At 36.7% G+C, this 25,560-nt stretch overlaps 1 protein-coding gene across 1 annotated transcript in view; it reads left to right on the top strand.

Moving 5' to 3' along the window:
• Window positions 1–25,560, top strand: part of EDNRA (endothelin receptor type A) — a 56,449-nt gene that overhangs the window by 7,114 nt on the left and 23,775 nt on the right. The window contains exon 2 of the mRNA XM_019420965.2: window positions 20,868–20,995. Within this exon, the coding sequence (XP_019276510.1) occupies window positions 20,868–20,995 (128 nt within the window). The remainder of the gene's footprint in view (window positions 1–20,867; window positions 20,996–25,560) is intronic.

Genomic DNA, 25,560 nt, shown 5'->3' with positions numbered 1-25,560 from the left:
TTATTTTTAACTATGTCTAGCTTTTCTTGGAAAAACTTTCCTACATTATAAAGTTAATAGTTGAGATTAAATTCGGTAACGGGACTAAACGTAAGTATCACTCCATATTAATTTTTGGTAGCCTTATTTTTAAATTTGAACATCAAAAATTTTACAAGACCGCATGCTCTGAAATGTTTACTTAAACTTGGAAGGTTTGAAGTCCCCGGTGTTCCTGGACTCAGGAAGATGTAATCATATTTTTGGATGTGCAAATTGAGAGGTTACTTTTAGAATTTAAACCTCTGTGTGAGGTTTGTTGACATTGTTTGCCATCTCAACTTTTCCAACAACTTACTTAGAAAAGAGCGTCAATAATGGAAGCTGGTCAAATAATTCTTCTCATAACATGAATCCTAAACATATGAGCCCTATTTTACTCTAGAAGGTAATGGGGATGGCAGTGGATTGGCCATTTGGTTACTCAGTGACATCAGATCTTTCCTCTCTAAATGTTCTTCCTTTATCCATTCAATAGATAGTTACTGAGCTCCTACTATATACCAGTCATTGGGGAAATAGCAGTAAAGAAAACCAGACAATCATCCTTGCCCTCTTGGAGCATACATTCAAGTAGAAGAATACGACAATAAGCAAGTTAAATAAATATCTCACATAGGAGATCACTGATAAGGAGAAAAATAAAATGGGAAAGAGGAATAGAAAGAAAGGGGGAAAGATACTAATTTTAGAGTGGTGGCTAAAGAATGCCTCAATACAAGATAACAGTTGAATAAAAAACCTAAAACTTTCCACGCCACTATCTAAGGTAAGAGCATTCCAGCAGAGGAAATGGCAAAGGCAAAGTCCCTGAGGCAGGAATGTGTCTGGACGGTTAAAGGACCAGCAAAGAGGCCATGGTGGTGAGTGGAAGGGAGACAGTAGTAACATGAGGTCACAGGGATAGGCAGTAGGCTATGTGATGGGGGAAGCAGACAACATAGGGCCTAATAATAGGGTAACCATATATTTTACCATTTAAACCAGGATACTCTGAGAGTGAAAAGAGACACTGTCATCAATAATTGCATCTGAACAATGGGCATAAACATGGATTGTCCTAAAAATATCATGTCCTAAACATTGTCACCCTACCTGTGCACCTTTTAAAAAGCCCTTAGCCGGGGTGCCTGGGTGGCTCAGTCGGTTAAGCGTCCGACTTCGGCTCAGGTCACGATCTCGCAGTCCGTGAGTTCGAGCCCCTCGTCGGGCTCTGGGCTGATGGCTCAGAGCCTGGAGCCTGCTTCCAATTCTGTGTCTCCCTCTCTCTCTGCCCCTCCCCCATTCATGCTCTGTCTCTCTCTGTCTCAAAAATAAATAAAATGTTAAAAAAAAAATTTAAATTAAAAAAAAAAAGCCTTTAGCCTTTTCCTCTGAGTGAGATAGAAAGCTTTTAGAAGGTCAAGAGAAGATTAGTGACATGATTTGGTTTATATCTTAACAAGAGCATTCGCTCTACTGTGTTGAGAAGCACTTCCCGAATCAATGAAGGAAAAATATGCAATCTTAAAATATGTTATGTATACCAATATGTACCGTGAGAATAGTATTCCCTGAAGCTTAACTAGCATTTGCCCTGTGTCAGGCTAACTTTTTTGATTCTCACAACAAACCCACGATGCACCACAAGTGAGATACAGTTTTTAAGGATTTCCTCAAGGTTATACAACTAGCAAGTGGCAGTGCCGGGATTTGGATCCAGTCTGATCTCGGAGCCCATGCTGTAGGACAAGCAGCCATACCACTTCTCTTCCGTATACCTCATAGGGCAAACTTTCCAGTCATCCAGATGCCATCCCTGGTACAGAAATATATTTTCAAAGACCATGTTCAAAGATAAAGTCAGACCCTTTTCTCTCCTCCATTAAATCCAGTAACTTCTTTAGTTGCTTATTTAAGACAGAAGGAAAGAAAACATCATAAAGGAAAATGTGTATGATACAGAGACTGTTCTTCAGAATAGTATTTATGTTGTAAATCTTGCAGATTGCATTGGCACATCTGGTAAGCAGATTTTTGTATTCTATACTCGTCATGTTGGTGAGGTCAACCGACAGAAAGGAACCAGAAAATAAAATAATAAAACAAAGGTTGAGCTCTTGATGAGCTGATTGTCTAGACATATACATCTGCTTATCTGCTCAGAGGGACACATTTTGCTAAATAGGTGTCTCACCCAGTTATTTCTGGGAGGGCCAGGCAATTTTTCAGTGGACATGAGACAAAAATGAGTGTTTGTGACTAGCCCATAGTTTCATTTGGGGTGGAAACATGAGATTTTATTGCTAAAACTAAATGTTGCATTTCTAGACCTTCCTTCCTAGGTTTACCAGATGCACAGGAATTAAAAGGGGAATGTGGAACACAATGGATGATGTTTGGGAAATATGTCTCAACTGATATTTAAAAAGAAGCCAGAGGGGCGCCTGGGTGGCTCAGTCGGTTAAGCGTCCGACTTCAGCTCAGGTCACGATCTCACGGTCCGTGAGTTCGAGCCCCGCGTCGGGCTCTGGGCTGATGGCTCAGAGCCTGGAGCCTGCTTCCAATTCTGTGCCTCCCTCTTTCTCTGCCCCTCCCCTGTTCATGTTCTGTCTCTCTCTGTCTCAAAAATAAATAAAACATTAAAAAAATAAAAAGAAGCCAGAAATCTTCAATTTGAAAAAAAATGTACATATGAAGTATATATTTTGTGAAGTGGTCCATTGAATCTAAAACTAAGTAAGGAGTTTATTAATATCCCTAGTTATAAAAGCAACAAGTAAAGCAAATAATTACTGGACAAGTTAAAAATGTCCAAAGTCATTGCCTATCAGAGTATGAAAGGAATGGGATGGGCACACATCTCTGCCAAGTACTGAACAATATACTGTGCCCCATCCCACATGAGTTTTCTAGCTGATGAGGCAATTCTGCTAAATGTCTGTACCTGGAAGGAAGGAAGGAAGCAAGGAAGGAAGGAAGGAAGGTAGGGGAAGGGGAGGAAGGAAGGAAGAAAGAGAGAGAACCATCTTTGCTGTGAATTTTTAACTTAGTTTCATAAAATAAAAAATGTCCTGAACACTCCAAAATTCTCCCTTAAAATAATGTCCACTTATGTCATAAATGTCATTTACATCATAAATGCTGTTTTTCTGCATATTTCCATTGTTTCCCCAAATTTGATTTTCTTATAGAAAATAAACCTATGGGGGCGCCTGGGTGGCTCAGTCGGCTGAGCGTCCGACTTCAGCTCAGGTCATGATCTCACGGCTGGTGAATTTGAGCCCCGCGTGGGGCTCTGTGCTGACAGCTCAGAGCCTGGAGCCTGTTTCAGATTCTGTGTCTCCCTCTCTCTCTCTGACCCTCCCCCATTCATCCTCTGTCTCTCTCTGTCTCAAAAGTAAATAAATGTTAAAAAAAAATTTACCAAAAAAAAAAGAAAAGAAACCTATGAAAATTAGGGGAATGTTACATCATTTAAGAGCCATAATACTGTGCAAACTTTTTAAAAAGTTTATTGAAGTATAATATACATCCAGAACAATGTACATAAGTGTCAACTCTATGAATTTTCACAAAACGAACACATCTGTGTAACCAGGATCAAGAAACAGAACATTACCTGCTCCCAGAAGTCCCTCAGTCATGAATCACCCTAACTCCCAAGGCAACCACTCTCCTGACTTCTAATGGCATGAATTTCCCTATTTTTGTATTTTATATAAATAGAATCATATATATTCTTCTCTGTATGGCTTCTTTTGTTCAACATTATGTTTGTGAGAGTAACCCACATTGTTGTGTTGTAGCTCATCCATTCTCATTACTCTATAGTACTTCCTTGTCTGAGTATGCCACAATTTATCCACTCTATGTAGGCATTAAACAGTTTCTAAAATTGAGCTAATATGAATAGTACTTCTATGGAAATTCTCATATGCATCTTTCTGTACATACATATGCTTAAATATATATACACACATACACATATATGACCTACATAGGTATATATAAAAAGATGTATGTAATATTTGCATATCAAAATATACCTATATATTAAATATATATTTTTATATAAATATTGATTATAAATATTTAATCTAAATTTTGATCAGTAATTTTGGAGAACTATACCAGGGCATGGTACACTATTAAGAATTAGGCAGCATTGCCTAAACAGGAATTTTTTTCTAATTCTGAATGCTCTAAAGACCTGTGTGGCATATGTGTGAATTGTGTTCATTGTAATTCTTCTTTGGCTTTCAAACAAATCTGTTATCTGCCTCCATAATGGATAATCCCCACATCAACTCACATATTTACTAAGTGTCTATAGAAAACACAAATCTAGGATAACCATGACTTTGAGTGGCACACATTCTGTTTGAGAATACAAACGTATACAATCAAATCAGCCTAACTGCCAGGGTAATCTTATACTTTGGTGTTTTGTTGAAGTTTTTGAGACCACCAAACATGCACACACATGAAAAGCATTTTAAAAGTGAAACACCTATTTAACATTTTCTTTAAAAATAGAAACACTGCCATTTCTCTTTCTCCCAAAGGAGTATCTGCAGCTGAAACAAAATTAGTCAAATTAATTTCAAGGGATACAGAAATAAGGTTTCAGCATTTTCCATTACTGCTATAATAAATGGTTATTTATTTAAAAATATTCAGGGGTGCCTGATTGACTCAGTCAGTTAAGTGTCCAACTCTTGATCTCGGCTCAGGTCATGATCTCGCTGTTCGTGGGTTTGAGCCCGTGTTGGGCTCTGTGCTGACAGCATGGAGCCTGCTTGGGATTCTCTCTCCCTCTCTATCTGCTTCTCCCACTCTCTCTCTCTCAAAATAAATAAAAAACTTTAAAAAAATAAAATGTTTAAACACACTATGAAACACAAATCAAAAAACAATGATTGCAGACAGTAAATGTTATGAGAGTTTAAGTTAAATTAATGAAATTTTCCACACAATCTCTCTGAGGTTATTTTTGTTAAATGACATATCTTGGGTGTGCCAGTTGCTAGGTAAAACTTGGAGGTTTAGTTATAATCTGGTTACTACTATTAAAATAAGATTGGTAAGGGAAGGTTGCTATAGAAATTTACCAAGTTGCAGCTTATGAAGACAGAATAAAATCTCTCATAATATCATCCACAAGGTTTGCATTGCAGCATCCCTAAAAAGAAATTTTATTTGTCAAAACCACTGACTCAATTTCAAATGCAACTTACAATGGTCTTATAGCGCAAATAATACATACTCCCAGAAGGTATTCAGAAGTGAGTGAAATGTGTGTGAGCACTGGGTTTTGCAATATTATGAATATGCATTTAAACTTAGGTGATTTGTTGAAACTTCTCCTGCATTTTGTTCCATGGAAATAGCTTCATAGGAATATTTTCATTGGTGTTATAGAGTGACCTTAAAATTGCCTCCCATCTCCTGGGCCACCATCAAGGAGGGGAAGTAAATCTGGAAGTACTATACACTAAAAGGGATATTCCAGAGCTTCATGTGCAAGCACTGAGTGCTCACCATTTCTGCTTTCTCCTCATTCTCTGGCCCAAGGGTGGGTCTACAACCAGTGGGCCAAATCCAACCCAACACCTATTTTTGTAAATGAACTTTTATTGGAACACAGCCATACCCATTACTTAAGTAAATCATTTTGACAGACACCATATGGTCTGCAAAGCCTAAAATATTTCCTATCTGGTCATTTACAAAAACAGTTTATCAACCCCTGTGGCATCTCACTAACTACCCTGTTCCTGCCTTTCATCCCTGCCTCTCACTCTCCATTTTGTTCCATAGTAGGTCAAAGCTCAAAACCTGAACTTCAGAAATATTAATATGTCTTCATAACCTTTGATATTTTTAAGTGGCTTATGTCTCCAACTCCCCCAAAAGTAAATGGGCATAATCCCAGGAAATTAAAAAATTTTTTAAATGGTTTGTAACTGATCTTAAATAAATCACTTGATCTCTCAAGTCATTATTTTTGTACGAAATAATAATGAGGGACCCTAATCCCATGGAGTCCCCTTAGGCACAATGATGCATGGTAGGCTTGCTCCTGAAGTGACTACTAACATCAATTAGAAGAACACCCGGGGTGCCTGGGTGGCTTAGTCTGTTGAGCGTCCAACTCTTGATTTCGCCTCAGGTCATGATCCCAGGGTCTTGGAATAGAGCCCTGCAGTGAGCTCCATGCTGAGCATAGAACCTGCTTAAGATTCTCTCTCCCTCTTTGCCCCCACTCCTCTGCTCCTGCTCTCTCTCTCTAAAAGATAAATAAATAAAGAAAGAAAGAAAGAAAGAAAATCATTAAAAAAGAACAGGCAAGGGCTGTTATTGTCTCTTTGTCTCCCCCATTTAGTTATCACACATCAGAACTCTGGCCTCATTTAGGGTCTTGGTGACCAGGTATCCATGAAACCTATTGGATAAATCATGCATTTCTCATCAAAACTGAATAAGTTTTAAATTCTTTGTCATGATCTTAGAGCTGTTCATTATCTTGTCTTTCAAATAATTAAGATCAGCACTAAACCAAGTGACCAGATCTTTCAGCAATCATTCATGTTTCAGTTAAGAAAAAGAAGTAAAGAAGACTTTTGCATAAAAAAAGAGGTACTCCCTAAAGATTTTAAAGACAAAAACTTTACATAACTTGAAATTATTGGATCAGAAAATCACTGTATATTTATTTGGTATGCCACTTAAATTACATGGTCATATGTAATTTGCATACATACTTTAAAATAAATGAATGTTTTTATCTCTGTTCTATAAAATTCAAGGAATTTTTCTTTGATAATGGATGAAGGGCCATGTCATAGACAAAGGGGAAAGTGGAGAAAGGATAAGAAATACTCTGTGTTCCTTTTTTATACAGTGTGTGTGTGTGTGTGTGTGTGTGTGTGTGTGTGTCTGTGTGTGTGTGTGTGTAATTTTGTGGTACAGATATTCTCTGTATATATAGTCCTTTTCTCAATTGTTGGGGAAAAGAAGAAGGTGCTACAGGGGATGGAGGAAAGAAGACAGAGTTGGTGCTGGATGCATCCCTGGGACACAACTCTTAGACACTATGTAATTCATCAGGTAGACAGAAGACAGTTCATATATATTTAGGAAGGGAGGGAGAGGTAGAAGGAGGGATGGAGAGAAGCAGGGAGCATAGAGTCTCAGAATGTTAGGAGTCAACATCTTTAGTTCTGACTGTGTGACCCAGAACACTGAGCTATTTACAATCTTACAGAGATACTAATTCAAACCGGTCTTGTGTTCAGGTTGATATAATAAAAGCAGCTCTCAGCTGATAGACCAGAGTCTATCTCTACTGTGGTTTTGAAATTTTTTACTTATTTGCAGTAACTCTCATGAAATGATAAACATTTAAGTTTGTGGAAATGGTCCAGAAGAGAAAACTGGTACAGAATTGAAGACATCTAATAACATGTTATTTCTCTGCCAGGAATTTTGGATAAATAAATGAGTAGAGAAAAGTAAGTACCTTAGGGCTTAATGTTTATCATTCAATCCCTTTTTAGGTTCCTTGATCCTCAGTGCATCCCCTCATTCTGTTCAAACTATCTCTTCTCTGCTAAAGACAACCATGATCTATGACTAATGGTTAATTTGGAAAATTTCATGTTATGTATATTTTACCACAGGTAAAAACAATTTTGGGGGGACACCTGGGTGGCTCAGTTGGTTAAGCATGCGAATCTTGATTTCAGCCCAGGTCATGATCTCCCAGTTTGTGAGTTCGAGCCCCATGTCAGACTGTGCTGACAGCATGGAGCCTGCTTGAGATTCTCTCTCTCCCTCTCTCTCTCTGCCCCTCCCCTGCTTGTGCTATCTCTCTCAAAATAAATAAAGTTAAAAAAAAGTAATTTTTAAAAACTATGAACTTAAATGAAAATGTAAAAGTATAAAATTTTAGGGACAAAAAGAAAGAAAATCTTTGTGATCTAGGACTAGACAAAGCATTCTTAGACTGGATAGCAAAAGCACAATCTATAAAAGAAAGAATTGATAAATAGAACCTCCTCAAAACTTAAAACGGTTTCTCTACAAAGGACCCTCTTAAGAGGATGAAAAGAAACCTACAGACTAGGAGAAAATATTTGCAATCGCCAAGTCCAATAAAGGCTAGTATCTAGAATACATAGAAAACTCTCAAAAGTCAACAACAAAAAAATCCAAGTAGAAAATGGGGAAAAGATACAAATAGAAATTTTACTGAAGAGGACATATAAATGACCCAATAAACACATGAAAAGATGTTCAACATCATAAGCCATTAGGGCAATGCAAAATGGAAACCACAGTGAGCTATCACTACACACCTGTAAGAATGACTAAAATAAACATACATTGCTTGTGAGAATGAAAAATTGTAGAACCACTCTACCAAAGAGTTTGAATGTTTATTATAAAACTAACCAGGGGCGCCTGGGTGGCTCAGTTGGTTAAGCATCTGACTTCAGCTCAGGTCATGATCTTGCATGTGTTCGAGCCCCGCATTGGGCTCTGTGCTGACAGCTCAGAGCCTGGGGCCTGCTTTGGATTCTGTGTCTCCCTCTCTTGTTGCTCCTCCCCCCACGTTTCTCTCTCTCCCTCTCTCTCTCTCTCTCTCTCTCTCTTAAAAAAAATAAAGTAAACATTAAAAAATTAAAAAAAGAAAAACTAACCATGCAATTACTGTCAGACTTAGCAGTTGCACTCTTGGGCATTTATTCCAAAGAAATGAAAATTACATTCATGCAAAAACCTGTTCATGCATGTTTATAGTGATTTATTTGTAATAGCCAGAATCCAGAAACAACTCAGATGTTCTATAGTGGGTGAGTGGTTAAATAAACTATGGTACATCCATTTCATGCAATACTGCTCAAGATTAAAAAGTAACAAGCTATTGATATATATATATATATATATATATATATATATATATATAATAATAATTTGGATGAACAATTTTGGATGCTGAGTGAAAAAGCCAATCTCAAATGATTATGTATTATATGATTTCTTTTATAAAACATTCTTGAAATGACAGAGTTATACAGATTGAGGACAGATAAATGGTTACCAGGGATTAGGAATGGGAAAGGGAGGGGAGGTGAGTGTGGTTCTAAGAGGACATCATAAAGGATCCTTGTGGTGAAGGACCTGTTCTATATCTTGACTGGTGGTGGATACACAAACCTACACATGTCATAAAATTGCATAGAACTAAATACAAATGAGTAACATTGGAGGGATATGAATAATATTGCTGGATCATATTAATATAAAAAAATGATTGTACCAGTTTACAGTCCCATCAGCATTACATGACAGTTCCAATTTCTCCACATGCTCACCAGCACTTATTATGGGTCTTTTTAATTATAGCCATTCTAATGATGCATGGTGGTCTCTCATTGTGGTTTTAATTTCTGTTTCCCGAATAGACTAAGGATGTTCAGTATTTTTCATTTTCATGTTCTTATCTATTTTTATATCTACTTTGGTGAACTATTTAAATCTCTTATACTTTTTAATTTTTGTTAGTCTTTATATTTTTTAATTGTAGGAGTTTTTTTATATATTCTAGACAGAAGTCCTTCATCAGATACATGATTTGCAAATAGTTTTCTCACTCTGTGGCTTTTCTTTTCATTTTCTTAATGGTGTCTTTTGAGGAGCAAAAATTTTTAATTTTGACTAAATACAATTTATCAAACTTTTATGGATCACGTTTCTGGTGTCATATCTACAAAATCTTTGCCTAAGCCAAGGTCACCAAATAAATTCTCCAGTGTTTTTCTCTAACAGTTTTATAGTATTAGCTTTTGACATTTAGATCTTTGATCACAGTTTTTGCGTAGGATATGAGGTAAGCATCTAAGTTCATTTTTTTGCACAGACATATCCAATTGTTCCAACACCATTTTTGAAAACCCTCTAGTCATTGAATTGCCTTGACACCTTTGTCAAAACTCAGTTGATGATCAATGTTAAGAGTTTATTTCTGGACTTTCTTTTCTGTTCCAATGACTTCTGTGTCTATTGTTTAGCCAGTACCATCCTGTCTTGATTAACTATAGTTTATAGTAAGTTTTTAAACACATATTGTAAGTCCTACTTTGTTCTTTCATTTCAACATTGTTTTAATTTTTCTAGATTCTTTACATTTATATATAAATTTTAAGATAAACTTTTTCACTTCCTTCAATTTAGATAGGGATTATATGGACATTTTAAATGAATTTGGAGAAAATTGCCATCTTCACAGTATTGATTCTTCCAATCCATAAACATGTATTTTAGATCTTTGATTTCTCCAATATTTTGTAGCTTTCAATACATGTCGTACACTTCTTTTGTAAAATTTATTCCTAATTTTGACACTACTTTGAATGAAGTTGTCTCTTAATTTCATTTTTGGATTTTTGGATTTTTCAGAGCTGGAATATTGAAATGCAACTGGTGTTTGTATATTGCTCTTGTATCTTGTGACCCCGCTGAACCCCTCACCATTACTCTTGCAGCAGCAATTTTTTTTGTTGCTAGTGTGTGATGGTGAAAAATACAATGACTATTAAAACAGTTTGGTGCCATTGTCTCTATTTGTGCTAAGGGAACCAGCAGCTTTACCCACCATTGCTTTTGTACCAACAAGGCAAAAGGCAGTAATCTGCTAGTGTTCTCTTGATCTTACAAAGGTTCTCAGGGATCCTCAGGAGTTGCAGACAACACTTAAAAGAACCACTGATATAGATGATCTCCAAGAACCTGTCCTGAGTCTGAAATTATAGAACTTTAAAAATCTAAGATAATGTTGTTTACCAAACTTGTCTTAATAACATTTGATTAAATAGAACTACCCTACAACCCAGCAATTGCACTACTAGGTATTTATCCAAAGGATACAGGAGTGCTGATTCAAAGGGGCACATGCACCCCAATGTTTATAGCAGCAGTATTGACAACAGCCGAAGTATGGAAAGAAAGAGCCCAAATGTCCATCAAGTGATGAATGGATATATATATATATATATATATATATATATATATCCATTACTCGGCAATCAAAAAGAATGAAATCTTGGCATTTGCAACAACATGGATGGAACTGAAGTTCCAGCTAAATAAGTCATTCAGAGAAAGACAAATATCATGTAATTTCACTCACACATAGAATTTCAGATACAAAACAGATGAACGTAAGAGAAGGGAAGCAAAAATAAAAACAAGGAGAGGAACAAAGCATAAGAGGCTCTTAAATACAGAGAACAAACTGAGGGTTGCTGGCCGGGTGTTGGGTGGGGGAATGGGCTAAATGTGTGATGGGCATTGAGGAGGGCACTTGTTGGGATGAGCACTGGGTGTTAATATGTAAGTGATGAATCACTAAATTCTATTCCTGAAATCATTATTACACTATATGTTAACCACCTTGGATTTAAATTTAAAAAATCATAAGAGAAAAATTTAAAAATAGCATTCGATTAAATGGCTGGTTTTCATGACAGTTAATATTCTTTAGACAAGTATAAGCATCTCTAAGTAATCAAGTCTAGAAAAGGAATCTTGATGTCACTGTAGGCTAATTACATTAGATTCCAAATTTATATGTTTTCTGTTCTAGGTAGCACTAAAAATAAACAAAATGCTTACACTAGAGATACAGCACATATCAAATATCAAGATTAGAAGCAAAACTAGCTTATAATCTATTGGTCTTGACTAGTACAACCTAATGTTATATCATTTCCAACTAACTATAAGTAAGACAAAATAATAATCAAACTCATTTTCAAAACTTTTTTAAAAGCCCTAATTTTATACTACTATTTATAACAGACCCTTGACTGGAAGCTTAAAATAGCTACTTGCCTACTATTTTTTCCTGCATTTTATATATAGTCAGGATTATATTTAAAATATGATGCTTATAGCTCACTGACAAGTGTACTGTATATTTTAGCTTTTCCCTAGAGAGTAATAAAGTATTGTTGATTCATTCAAGGTAAATAAATAGTTTCAATGCTTCAATCTATGGGATTCCACAGGGTTTGACATCCTTAATCCTTTTGGATAGAAAAAAAAAAGGCAAAAGGACTAAAACAGTTTGATTGGAAAAATAAAAGAGAATTTGGAAAAAATATGTAAAATGAAGGGAAAGATTAAGCTAAGATTAGGGATAAATTGAGTTGATAATAGTTTTGGAGAAACCAGTTATATATGGAGTTATGATGTGAAAAAAAAAAAAATCACACAATTTCTGAGCAGGCAGAGAATTTAGAGGTAAGAAATGTTGCACCAGAACTAGATTATTCAGCAGAGGAGGGAAGCAAGCCCAAAGATTTCTGACAGGGCTGAAGCTGGAAGTCAGGATTTCCAACTTCCCCTTTAGGATGTTCCATTCTTCTCTCTTCCCATTAAATATGACTTTTACGGTTTTAATACTCTCTATACCACACGTAGCACTTCCTAGAAGACAGCCAAGCTTCTAAAACTTTAATGGCAAATTGTTAAAATGCATGTCATTCGTATGTGAAGTATTATTACATGACTGGTAATTCGGACATCTTAGGTATGTCTTCCTCTTTCACTTTATGTGTCAGCTACTGGAAATCTTGAAGTTTTACTGTCTAATGAATTTCTGTTATTAAATATTTAAAATCACCTGAACCTCTTGTACTGTAACATGTCAGCTTCAGCATCAACTTTTTTCCTCCCAAAGACACAAGAGTACCATTTCTTCATGCTGCATACCGTACATTAGGTGGGCCATTGTTTCCGTCTACACATAGGATAATTTCTTATGACCACATGTCATACTTTACAATGAAGAACTAACTCCAGTGCTTAAGATTTTGAAGAAATCATGAATGACATGAAATCATTAAATAAGCTGCATGCCTTCAAATATGCTATTGGTTTTCCCTTTTTCCTACTTATCACCAATTCTTGATAAGTCTTTTGTAGCTACTCCCTAAATCTGTATGTGGAGATCTCTACCAGTTTGTTTTGTTTTGCTTTGTTCTGCTTTGGTTTTGCCTGCAGCTTTCTTTTAAACAAGTACCGGCATGTACTTGCATAGAGACTGCTGATTAAAAGAAATAATAAAACATTTTCATTAGGTTTTGTGCCTTGTTTTGTGTCCAGGTCAGAGCACTTATGGGCTATAATTAACTATGCTTGCACTTTGTTACAAGAAAATGTAAGTCTCCACTCATAACACATGTGTGAAATCTTTTCTCCAGTCAGGAAAAGCTAGGGATCATTTTTTCCAACATAAATCTTCTCTCTGTTATGAATTAAATCTTAAAGTATTGGCACGTATATTTGGCACTAACGTGTATACTTTTGATATTGAGTCCTTCTAATGTTCCTCCTTTAAAGAATTTTAATTCTTCTCCATCATTCTCCATAATTATCCTTTGGTTTTACCCATGCAAAATGAGTAGAAGTCTCAAGGCCCCTGCTTCTAGACTGGTATCCTTACAGCAAACAGAGTTATTCAAAAGAGACATTTCTTTTCATTCCAACCTCCAGGTAACTGAAGCTGTTGAGGATAGGAAGCCCATGTCTTGGGGGAACCATCTTTCTTCTAAGGAAAAACCTTCGTGACTTTGGAACTCTAGTTTCAAAAAGCATTTTTCCTCTTCCCCGCCCCCACCCTCCTCCACCTGGTTGTTGTTAACAGCTATGTATCTCAGATTCTAAAAAAGTTATGACTTCAGCAAAAACGGAAACACTGAATATTCAACAGTGTAAGATACAGACAGCGAGGAGTAGCAACAATCCCATGTTTCCCATGGAAATGCAGAATAGTGGGAACAGTCTCTCATGGGAACTAACATTTATGATCTGTGACAGGCCAGGCCCTGTTCTAAGTGCTTTGTGTGGATTAGTTCATTTCATACTCACATGCACCACATGGCATAGATTCTCTTTTCATGTCCGGTTTTCTCTGAGGCCACAGTTAACTTGTCTAAATTATGCCAGGCTCAGGTTCCAGAGCCTGTTTTCTCTGTCATGGTGCCGTACCACCGTCTCCTTCTGTTGAGCTCCCACAGAACGTTGCTTACAGCTCCTTTAGGAACTATTATGTCTGTTCATCTTCCAGGTAATAATTTCCTTGAGAATGAGGTCTTTTGAGCTTGTGTCATCTTCCAGCACTCTGCAGCTGGTGACCTGGATGATCCTTCTTCACATTCTCGTGGAAAAGCAGGACAAAACGTAGAGACTGATAATGATAGGCCATGCAAATATCTCACATTTCCAGATACTTACTTCTGCTAATCCCTCTGTATGGATCGTCTCTTCTGTTGCCCACAGTAATCCCCTGACATAGCTGCCATCACTGTCTTCATTTTCTAGAGGAAGGAACTGAGAAGCAGTGAAGTTAATCAACATGTCAACATCACACAGGAACATAGCAGAGGCTTAAGTCCAAGGAGAGCTTCAGGGCCCACGCTCTTAACTGCTCTGCCAAGCCACTTGCTTTAATTAGAAGTGCTTCTCCATCCCCCTTGGTCACTGAGGGCACCCAGCACCAGAATTGAGAACATTTATGGAGTTGCTGCTATGCTCTGCATTTGTCATACGCTTCAGGTTTGGGGCTGGTCAGGAGGCAAGAGGAGCCTGTCAAAGGAATATGTGTATGGATAGAGCAGAGGCCATGGATTTTACTTCATTTATCTATGTGAAAACTCTGCCTCAACCCTGAAGCAATTAAAACATAAAGGAAAAGAAAACTCCATGCTCAGTCATGCAGTGATTTATTTTATTGCATCTGATTTGAGATTTGCAACAGAGAGCATGTTTTCATTAAAGACCTTTCCTGGGCATTACAGGCATTCTAATTAACTCAGTCTGTGCTATTGGAAGATATTCTTGTTTACTACAGATTCAACTATTCAACTTCTGCATCCCAGCCCCTCCCCCAGCAAGAAAGAAAACCGTAGGACCTCACGTTTTCAACACTGGTACCTGGTCCATCATGTTCAATTCCAAGTGACACTACAATAATTCATGTTGAGGAGAGGAGAATATTTAATTTGATATTTTCAGCTACAATAGACTGTGTTCATAAATCCCTTGCTCCTGTCTAGAATGGGTGGAGTGGTGTGAAGGGAGGAAAAGTATCCCTCAGCCGCACCGGATGGGCTGGAAGGAAAATTAGCACACAGAACAATGTGCCCCTGGTTTTATTTATCCCATTATTAAGAAGCCATGACAATAACAAAAGTAATGTCCAAGTAATAGCATTAAATGGCAGGAGATAACATCAGGAATAGATAAAGAGGGGTAAATTCATTTCTGTTATCCTTGTTTTCATTAAGTTGTGCATAAATGGGACATTTCCATGTATGATTACAAATTACAGCAGTCCAAAGTAACTAATGTTTATGTAGTGCAGATTCAGTTTCAGAATTCTTTCACATGTATTGTTCTTATTGAGCCTCCGAGATGGTCATCATATCATTGTTGGAGGAATGCGAACCACCCCATTTAACAAATACAGAAATGAGACTTACAGGGGTTTACCCAAGGTCACACAGGAAGAGGTAGATCTCAGACTTGAACCTGAGTCTTCTGAGTTCACAACCTAAGTTGAATTTAGGGGAAAAACAGCCTTTTTCGGTAGCGCCAAGCTGATGAGGTCTGAAACATTAGGCTACAACATGAGGGTCTTGCATAACAGTCAAGCCACCTGGTACTGAACTGTACTTTTACGTACTGATGCCTTTAGGGACTACTGGGGTGAAGGAGCAGTGGGATGCTGTCCCTAAACTACTGTGATTTTTTAATTTTGTATGTTTATGTTATAAACTATTTCTGCTCCTCCCCTATCTGGCTGTCAGCTGTCAGTTTTTGTTGATCACCGTGCTTCTAGAGCAGTGGTTCCCCAAGTTTGGTTGATGGAACAGCACTATCAGCATCACCTAGGAACTCATGAGCAATGCAAATGCTAGGTATCAACTGTACTTCAATAAAAAAATAAAAGAAATAAAATAATAAAAAAAAGAAACATAAATTCTCAGGCCTCATCTCAGACCTACTGAATCAAAAAGCTCTGGGAATAGAGCCCAGCAATCTGGTTTAACGAGCCCTCCAGGTAATTCTGATGCTTTGAAAGCTTGAGAACCACTACACTAAGCAATGATTCTCAAACTTGGCTGTACATTGGAATCACCTGGGAGCTTTAAAAACTACTGAGGCTTGTGTCCCAACCCCAAAGATTCTGGCTTATTGGTCTATAATATGGTTTTCAACCTCAGCACTATAGGCATTGCGTGCTGGATAATGATTCACTGGGGAGGCCTATTCTCTACCAGCTAGATGTTAGTAGCCTCTGTCCTCCAACACAATTGTAATTACCAAAAATGTCTCCAGAAATTGCCAAATGTCCTCTGGGGGCCAAATTGCCTCAAGATGAGAAGTACTAGTCTAGGGGCATGGCCCAGGTACTGGGATTCTTAAAAGCTCCCTAAATCATTCTAATGTACAGGCAAGACTGAGAACTATTACTCTGGAGAGTTCCCAGTAGTGAGGAGCTCTGGATGTGCAGTGGACTAAGGAACTATAAAAGCTAAACTTTATAGCATTGAGTATAAAGAAAGAATAAATCAACCTGCAGTGAAGAGTCCAGCAGTTTGCCTGTAAGTAAAGTACATGAGCTCTAGGGCATAAATTTCACGTCAACCAATGGGCTTCTTACATTTTCGCTAACTTTCTGTTTGTTATGTTCCAGAAAACTGACATAAACAGGTACATTGCACATAACTAAAACATCCCAACACAGTAGACGTTGCTTTGTACTAAATATAGTGGTGGACAGAGATCCTGGTGCTTATGAGCATACCTTGTGGTACAAGTCCTTAGGTAAATCTGGTTTTGACAGGCTAAAAATGCAGCCTGTCAATTTTATATTGACTTTGACATAATCCAAATCAACCACACACATACATACATATACATTCATATTCAATGTATACATTCTTTTCTGCCATTTTAGAGGTATTTGAGTTTTCAGGTGATGATCAGGGACTTTAACAACATATATTTCAACTGTAGAAAATTCCCCAGGCTAGAATCAAGGAAAGGATCCTTCAGTAAAATCCATACCCAGCAGATTGCCCTCTGCTCCTTCAGCGATTGTTCTGTGGTGTTCCTCTGTATCCCCTTGAGAATGAGATTAGACCATGGACGCACATCATGTTCAAGTGTCTGCTCTGTGGCTCTTATCAGGCTGGATAGTCTCATCACAGCCCAGACTGAGAGGTCTCCAAGCACAGAGTTTCTGACAGCTCCTGTTTAACCTGAAGTCTTAAATAAAACAGTATTCTCCCACTTCCTCAAACGACTCATTCACAGGTGTGTGGTTTCTTTCAACGTGAGGAATGGAAATACTACACTGGGATGCTGATAAACAACTTTTAAGTAGAAAGTAAATTACAAGATGGATGTATTTTCAGGGCAAAAGTGGTACTAATTTCAAAATATGAAAATATTGGCTTCAGTTAATGAGTTGGGCTTATTAATTCATTCAACACCTACTATGTGCTAGGACCTGTGTGATGTCCTTGGAAGTTATAAATATGAGGGTTACATAATAGCATAGGCCCTTATATGGCAAAAATAAGCTATGACTGCCCCAAGGTGCCCAGTTAACCCTTGAACCAATCTAACTTGTCTGTCAGACTAGTTTGGTTTTTCTTTCAATGAAGTGATAGTAGCTTGTTAACATTAATGAAATCAACCAGCTCTTTTGCTCTATAAGATTTATCTTATACAGTTGCCTATCTTTTCCTATCCTAGTCTAAATTCTTTCATGGATATGGGTTTAAAAATCCAAACCTTTTAATTAGACAATAGAACTGCTTACCAGAAAAGTAGGCAAAAAAGATCATAAAAGACTGTTAAAAGGTATTATTTCCATATGTTCCCACTTTGTTTTTAAGGGCATAAGAAGTTTTCTGGAAGAAAACACACTTAACAATTAACAATGGATGCCTTTGGGCAGGGATTTTAGGGGCCTTGATTTTAAGGGAGACTTGCTTTTCATTACATGTTTTTATACAGCTTTTTACCATTTTAAATCTTGTGTTTTTAATTTTAAATGCTAGTAAATAACAGAAAGGATGCATTCCCAGCAGTCTTTCAGAAGTTCCAAAATATTTCTTCTAAATAAGAGAAAAATAGGTGAGCTACACTCTATGCCTCTTTGATTCCCTCTTTTTTTTCTTTTTTTGTATATGCTTTATTGCTAAAACAGAGTGATCTGAGACTTGGAATGTAAAATTACCCCCACACTAGTTCCATGAAGAAAGAGATTAATAAACAGAACCTGTTTGAGATTGGGTAGTTAATGGGGGCCTCTTTGAGGAAGCCACCTTTAATCAGAAAAGGAAGAAGTTGCCGCAGGCAGTGGCCTAATTTCCCCTGGCTACATTAGGACAGTTACTTTCCATACATTCTCTCAGAATGAAGTGGATATAGGTTTTAGAAGTCTCCCTGTGATTGTCCGGAAATTTCCTCCAACGATTTCTTTCATTTCCCTTTGTCTTTAATTCCCAAGAAGAATCAAGTTCCACTCCAGGAGAAAAGAAAAGATGACAACATACATAACAAAGCATCTCCTTATGTCAAAGAAAGACAATTCTATGATCTCTTTGGTGCCCACCAATTCTATAGTATCTTTCCCTTCAGTCCTTCCTCTATATCTACCCCCATCTGGCAAGCATGAAAAAGGAAAAAACTCAAGGGCCAGAAAGAATACATGCTCAGTTGTGTTTTTTTCTGTATCATTTTTCTTAGCACTTGTCATTTATTCCCTCACAGGACCTCAGAGTCTCCCTTGTTAAGCAAGAATCATCCTTTTCTCTGATTATTGGATGTGTGAATTGGGAAATCCATCTATGTGGATTTCAGGATCCTCTGTTTCTGAAATGAACCAACTGTAACAGCTAAATTACTCCAAAGCATATCCTATAACAATCCCTACACATTTCATTTACATCTCTGTAATACTTCAGTGGAGAATTACACTTGTAGGACAAAATACTAAACTCTCTATAAAAAGTAGTTTTCAGGTTTTCTTTTCTTTATAGGGGAAGAGTCATCTCAGAAATAGTGTTTTGTGTCTTGCATCAGCATTAACAACCAGCAGTCAGCAATGGTATAATATTTGTTAGCTTCATGAAAACTGTCAGAGTTTAGGGCAATGTTTCTGTGAAGAGCCCATCAATTGTTCTTGGACAAAAAGTTTATGTGGAAATTCTAAGAAGACACCCACCAAGACTGATCAGAATGCAAGGAAAAAGAGATGAGAGGCAAAATTGGATTAAGGACAAGGTCCTTTCAACAAACTATTCAAAAGAAAAGGAAATGTGTTTTAAGTGTTTAAGAGAGAATTTCTGGAATAAGTCATACAAGGTCTTAGCCATAAAAATAGGATTTTAGGGGTGCCTCGGTGGCTCAGTCTGTTGAGTGTCCTACTGTCACTTTCAATTCAGGTCATGATCCCAGGGTCAGGAGATCAAGCTCTGTGTCTGGCTCTGTGCTGAGTGTGGAGCCTGCTTGCGATTCTCTCTCTCCCCCTGCCCCTCCCCCGCACTTATGTTTGCGTGCATGTGCTCTTGAAGAAGAAGAAGAAGAAGAAGAAGAAGAAGAAGAAGAAGAAGAAGAAGAAGGGGAAGAAGATTTTAGAGTGCCCTATATTACTAAATTCAAAATGAGTATCATGTTAATGGCCACATTGACCATGAAATTAAGCCTTACATAGTCTTTTAGAAATGACAGAACAGAAATTCAAAGCTCAACTCAGAGTTACTAAGGCAATAGGTACTTTGCAAAAAAAAGAGAAAAAAGCCCCATTTATCAAGTTAGTAGGATAGTGTTTCCTAATGAGTGGAGTAGGTTTCAATTCTGAGTTACTAAGCAAAAATTAGAAGGGAAATCAATACCATTTTTACTCTTGAAAAGACATCAAGTATTCAGCAGGGACTTCCCTTTTAGGTAGCTGAGCTATTATTCAAGCCCATGCTTTGGGTATAATGCCTAATTAGATAAATATCAGCAACTCACAGGGGACTTTATATTATTGCTACTTACCGCAGCCACTAGAGGGTATCCATCCTTTCCTTCCAACAAAGGTTTTAAATTGTCAACATAGAAGAATAGATTTGCCTGCAAATGCCACAAACAGATCACAGTAACCACCTTTCTCCATATGATAAAGGGAAGTTTAAGCCTAAATAAAGAAAGGCCACTTGTGACACACTTAGTGAAACAGAATCAGCCCTGTAAGCTAAATTCAAAATGACTTTAGGGTGTTAACCAGCTAACAAGTCAGTGCATCCTAAACCACTTCCTTCTCCCAGGATTCTCCATAACCTCGCATTCAGAGCCTTTGTGCTTGTCTGGAGATAACATAATCTTCCAGCGCTGCTACTTGAAAACAAGCTTTACTCACGGTTTAATAAAAATAGGTAAGAAATGACTGCCTGCTTCTCATTCAAGCTGTCACCCAAACCCTAACCTTTTGCTACTCTTTGAAAAGTAGGCAGTATGACTACTTCACATAAGATCAAAGGTTCATCTCTTCTATTATTGTATTTATCATTCTCAACATTTTCCCAAATAAAAAAAAATGCTACAGCTTTAAAATATATTTTTTTAATGATAATAATACTCTATCGCTGCCATGCTAACTGGAAAGCATAATGAATAATGAAATTTAGAAGTTTGGAAGATCATTAGATATCTATGTATTCCATGTATTCCATGCCAGCTCTGTCATTTCTTACCGTGGTGTCTCCTTTTTTCAGCTGCTGGCTGGGCGCTGGCCTTTTGATCACAATGACTTTGGCGTATTTCTTTGCAAGCTGTTCCCCTTTTTGCAGAAGTCCTCGGTGGGGATCACCGTCCTCAATCTCTGCGCTCTCAGTGTTGACAGGTAATGTGGTTCTTGCCCTCTACTCTTGTTACATTTAGAAAAACATTTTCTCAAAAAGAAGACAAAAAGCCTTGAGAGTTGGTGGCCAGGACAGTTGTTAATTAAAATATCAATAATTAAAGTGAATTAAAATATCAACAATCTTGCCCTACTGTTGAGAATTGCTTTACACATTTGCTGGTTATTAGCCATCTTTAGTGCAGGGGATTTGTATTTAGAGCATTTTGCCACTTATAGCTATTTAGTACCCTATGGCAACAAAGGAAAAATGAACATATTAGATGGAAGGAACTTTGGAAAAGGAGATTTTTGGACATGCAAATCCTATATTTTCAATGGTAGATTTCTCATTAGAAAAAAGAAGATACCATTCGATTATATTTATAATGCTTGATTACTTGAGCTGAGTGGTGAGTACATAATATTGTTTTATTCTTCTTCTGTGTTTCTTTGAATGCCTGAAATGTTTCATAATTTTTTAATGTTATTTTTTAATGTTTATTCATTTTTGAAAGACAGAGAGAGACAGAGCACAAGCAGGGGTGGGGCAGAGAGAAAGGGGACACAGAATCTGAAGCAGGCTCCAGGCTCTGAGCTGTCAGCACAGAGCCTAATGTGGGGCTCGAACCCACGTGAGATCATGACATGAGTTGAAGTCGGACATCTAACCGAATGAGCCACCCAGGTGCCCCTGGAATGTTTCATAATTTTTTTAAAAAGGGGCAACAACAGAAGCACCCCTTGATCAGATTCTGAAAAACCCATCAAGTATATCTTTCTGGAATTCTCCTCAAACATGGATGTTAAGACTTCTCTAAAGGAGTACTTCTAGATGGTATTTTCTTTACCATCTAATTTTCATAGCAGGATCTATAAAAAGTGATGTTAGGAACTTTATAATACATTCTATGGAGTCCTTTTATATTGAATATTATCCTATGCAAATGTTCTTTAATGACCTATTTAATTTAGAAGAGGTTTCTATTTTTTCTGTCTCACACTCTGGTAATAATTCTATCAGAGCACCTGAGTCCCATCATTATAGACATAAAAGACTCACTTTCTTAAAGAACATTTAAGTTTTTACAGATATCCTGTTATTTGTCATTTGCAATTAATTTCGGGGACCAAACTGTTATTGATAAAACATAAAAAATACTCGTTCCATTAGGAGTTGAAAATTATAATGGTATTCTTATTATAAATTTAAGCCTGTAATAACTGTGAAACACAAACCAAAATGTTTAGTAGTGTTATTAAAAATAAATGTATTGCGGGGTGCCTGGGTGGCTCAGTCGGTTAAGCGTCCAACTTCTGCTCAGGTCATGATCTCGCAGTTCATGGGTTTGAGCCCCATGTGGGGCTCTGCGCTGATAGCTCAGAGCCTGGAGCCTGCTTTGGATTCTGTGTCTCCCTCTCTCTCTCTTTCTGAACCTCCCCTGCTTGTGCTCTGTCTCTCTAAAATAAATAAATATTATAAATAAATAAATAAATAAATAAATAAATATAAATGTCTTGCAAAAATATGTAATGCTGAAATTAAAACACAAAAATTCTTTTAGTAGTTTAAAACATAGTGATGTGTTTGACAAAAATGCTGCTACAGCAATGGTAAACACAAAGATCAGAGATCACTTCTCCCTTATTAGTAGGATTCTCAGTAATTTCTAAGAAAACCTGAGGTCTATGTAGTTTTCTTCTGCATCATATCAGACATTAAGGGCTGCAGTATTAAAACATTTACATGGTGCAGGTGGCCACTGTATCACTTCCACCTGACTAAATAATAGACTGTGCTACTTGTGGCCATCTCCTAAAAAGTTGAGTAAGCATTTATAATCTGGATTTTATTCACTAATGAATTCTCACTCTGCTGCTCCTACCCTAGCATTCCACTAACACCATTTTCCTCTTGTATCCAAAGTGTCGTACTATCTAAAACTTAAAGCATTTAAATTGTATATGTGACATGACTAATGTAAAATTTTTCTTGTATTTGTCAAGTTGTATATTTAGAGATATAGCTATATAGTCTTATTACAATATTCAATTAAATTTTTAATTATAATATAACTCTAAAATCCACATGGGGAAAAGATATAAGAAAATAATCATGATAGTTTAAAAAGCAATTATGTTTCCTACGTACACACTCTTCCTATATAATAGTGTTATATGTTATAAAGCTACAGTATTTAAAACAGTGTGGCACGTGCATATAAATATACTGAGAAATAAATGGGAAAGCCAGAAACAGGTGTTACAGTGTATGAGAACATAATACAGGCCGAAATCACTTTTGTAATGGAGAAAGGAAAGATCATCAATAAACAGTGCTATTTAGTCATCTGAGGGAAAAAGCATGTTAAAGTCTTATCTTGTATTGTATGTCAATAATAATATTTATAATAATTACCACTTGTTGAGTACTAGTATGTACTGGGCCCTGCTAAAAATACAGAAATTAGTTTACTTAATCCTTACAACACCACCTTGTGATAGTACTGTAATTATCCTCATTTTATAGGTGAGGAGTCTGAGGTTGAAAGAGGTTAACGAAGGCCATTTGGCTACCAAATGTTGGAGGCAGTAATCAAATATAAGTGGTCTGCCTTTTTACCACTATGCTTCAGCATGTAAAAACTCAAGCCATATAGAAGAAAATAGACTAATATCTTTTTGATCACTGGAAAAGGAGGGCTTTGGAACTTAAAAAAGGTGGTGTAAATTCTGAATATAATTATTAAAAGGATTTCAGAAGATAAAGTTTGAAAATATGAATATCAAACATTCATAAATTTAAAAAACAAATATAACAATAAGCTGGGGGAAATATTTGCAGCAAATACTTGTAGCAAAAGCTACAACATGTTAATATTCTTGGTAATTAAAGAGGCCATACAGATAGTCATTAAAATCATAAGACTTCTATATAAAAAGAGCACAAATATAAAAATACCAATGAAGAAGTTTGAATGACTAATTAGCATATGAATAATGTTCATGTAATCAAAGAAATTCTAATTAAGAACATGTTTCTTAATATCTGGTGGGAGTAGAGGCTTAAACACCCCTTCAGGGGGGCGCCTGGGTGGCTTAGTTGGTTGGGTGTCCAACTTGGACTGAGGTCATGATCTCACGGTTCGTGGGTTTGAGCCCCACATCGGGCTCTGTGCTGACAGCTTAGAGCCTGGAGCCTGTTTTAGATTTTGTGTCTCCCTCTCTCTCTCTCTCTGCCCCTCCCCTGCTCATGCTCTCTCTCTCTCTCTCTCTCTCTCTCTCTCTCTCTCTCAAAAATAAATAAACATTAAAAAAATAAAATAAAATAAACAGCCCTTCAGGAAGATAAAATCCTATATACACTTTTGCCTTCTGACCTGGTAATTACAATTTTTAGGATTGATTCTGAGAAAACATTCCAAACAGAGAATTCATGCACAAAAATTTTCTTTACAATATTATTTACAGCAAAATACAGGAATCTTATTGCTCCATGTTAGGCCAATGGAAAGGAGGTTATATATAATTGACATGTACAGGTATATGAATATAAAATTCCTTAAAGGAAACATGATAAATATTATTAGTAGTTATATCTAGGGATGGGGGATAGGTTTTTGTAATGTTCTTCTATGAGTAGGAAAAAAAATCTGAAAGTTTATTTACTTCTATTACCTATTACCCATTTTCCTTATTTATTCTATGCCATTTTATGCATTTTATTTTTTCTCATTTATGCAGCTCATTCCTATGACTGGTGTTCTATATCAAGACTAATTTTCTATGGGCAGGCAGCTCTAAAACACAAGCACATATAGGCACATAAACATGAACACAGAAGTTTGTATACATGGAGAAACACATGTTTATGCCCAGCCCAGAGTCTCTTCCATCCCTATTGTTGCCTTTACAAAAACAACATCATATTTGGGAAAAATAGCATTTTATATCAAAATTAAACTTTGTCTCAAAGGCTTTAAAAACAAGGATGATAATGAGTGTTAGGAAAGAGGAATTTAGCATCGTAAAAGAAAACTACACCTCTAAGGAAACATCTGACTAAAAGCCAAAGCTAGATAAGATTAGCATATTACAAAAAAGAATGAGAAATAAAATGAAGACAAGGAGAATTCTTGTTTCCTATAAATAACAAAAATGTTTAAGATATCTAAGTATAATCCCCTGATAAGCATTAATAAAAGAAGAAGCCAAAAGAGAGGAAAGAACTAATCATCAGGGAGGTGCAAATCAAAACCACAATGAGCTATCACCTCACACCTGTCAGAATGACTAGTATCAAAAAGACAAGAAACAATAAGTGTTGGTGAGACTGCAGAGAAAAAGGAACGCTTTTGCACTGTTGGTGGGAATGTAAATTGGTGCAGCCACTCTGGAAAACAAAATTGAAATTCCTCAAAAAACTAAAAATAGAATTACTCTATGATCTAGCTATTCCAGTTCTGAGTATTTATCCAAAGAAAATGAAAACACTAATTTGAAAAGATACATGCACCCCTATTTTATTGCAGCATTATTCACAATAGCCAAGATGTGGAAACAATTCA

This window comes from Panthera pardus, unplaced genomic scaffold (assembly GCF_024362965.1).
Source record: "Panthera pardus isolate Hobbes unplaced genomic scaffold, ASM2436296v1 HiC_scaffold_13, whole genome shotgun sequence".
In the NCBI taxonomy this organism is placed as follows: Eukaryota; Metazoa; Chordata; class Mammalia; order Carnivora; family Felidae; genus Panthera; species Panthera pardus.
Note: the sequence above shows the minus strand (reverse complement) of the source record. Positions and strands in the feature narration are given on the sequence as shown.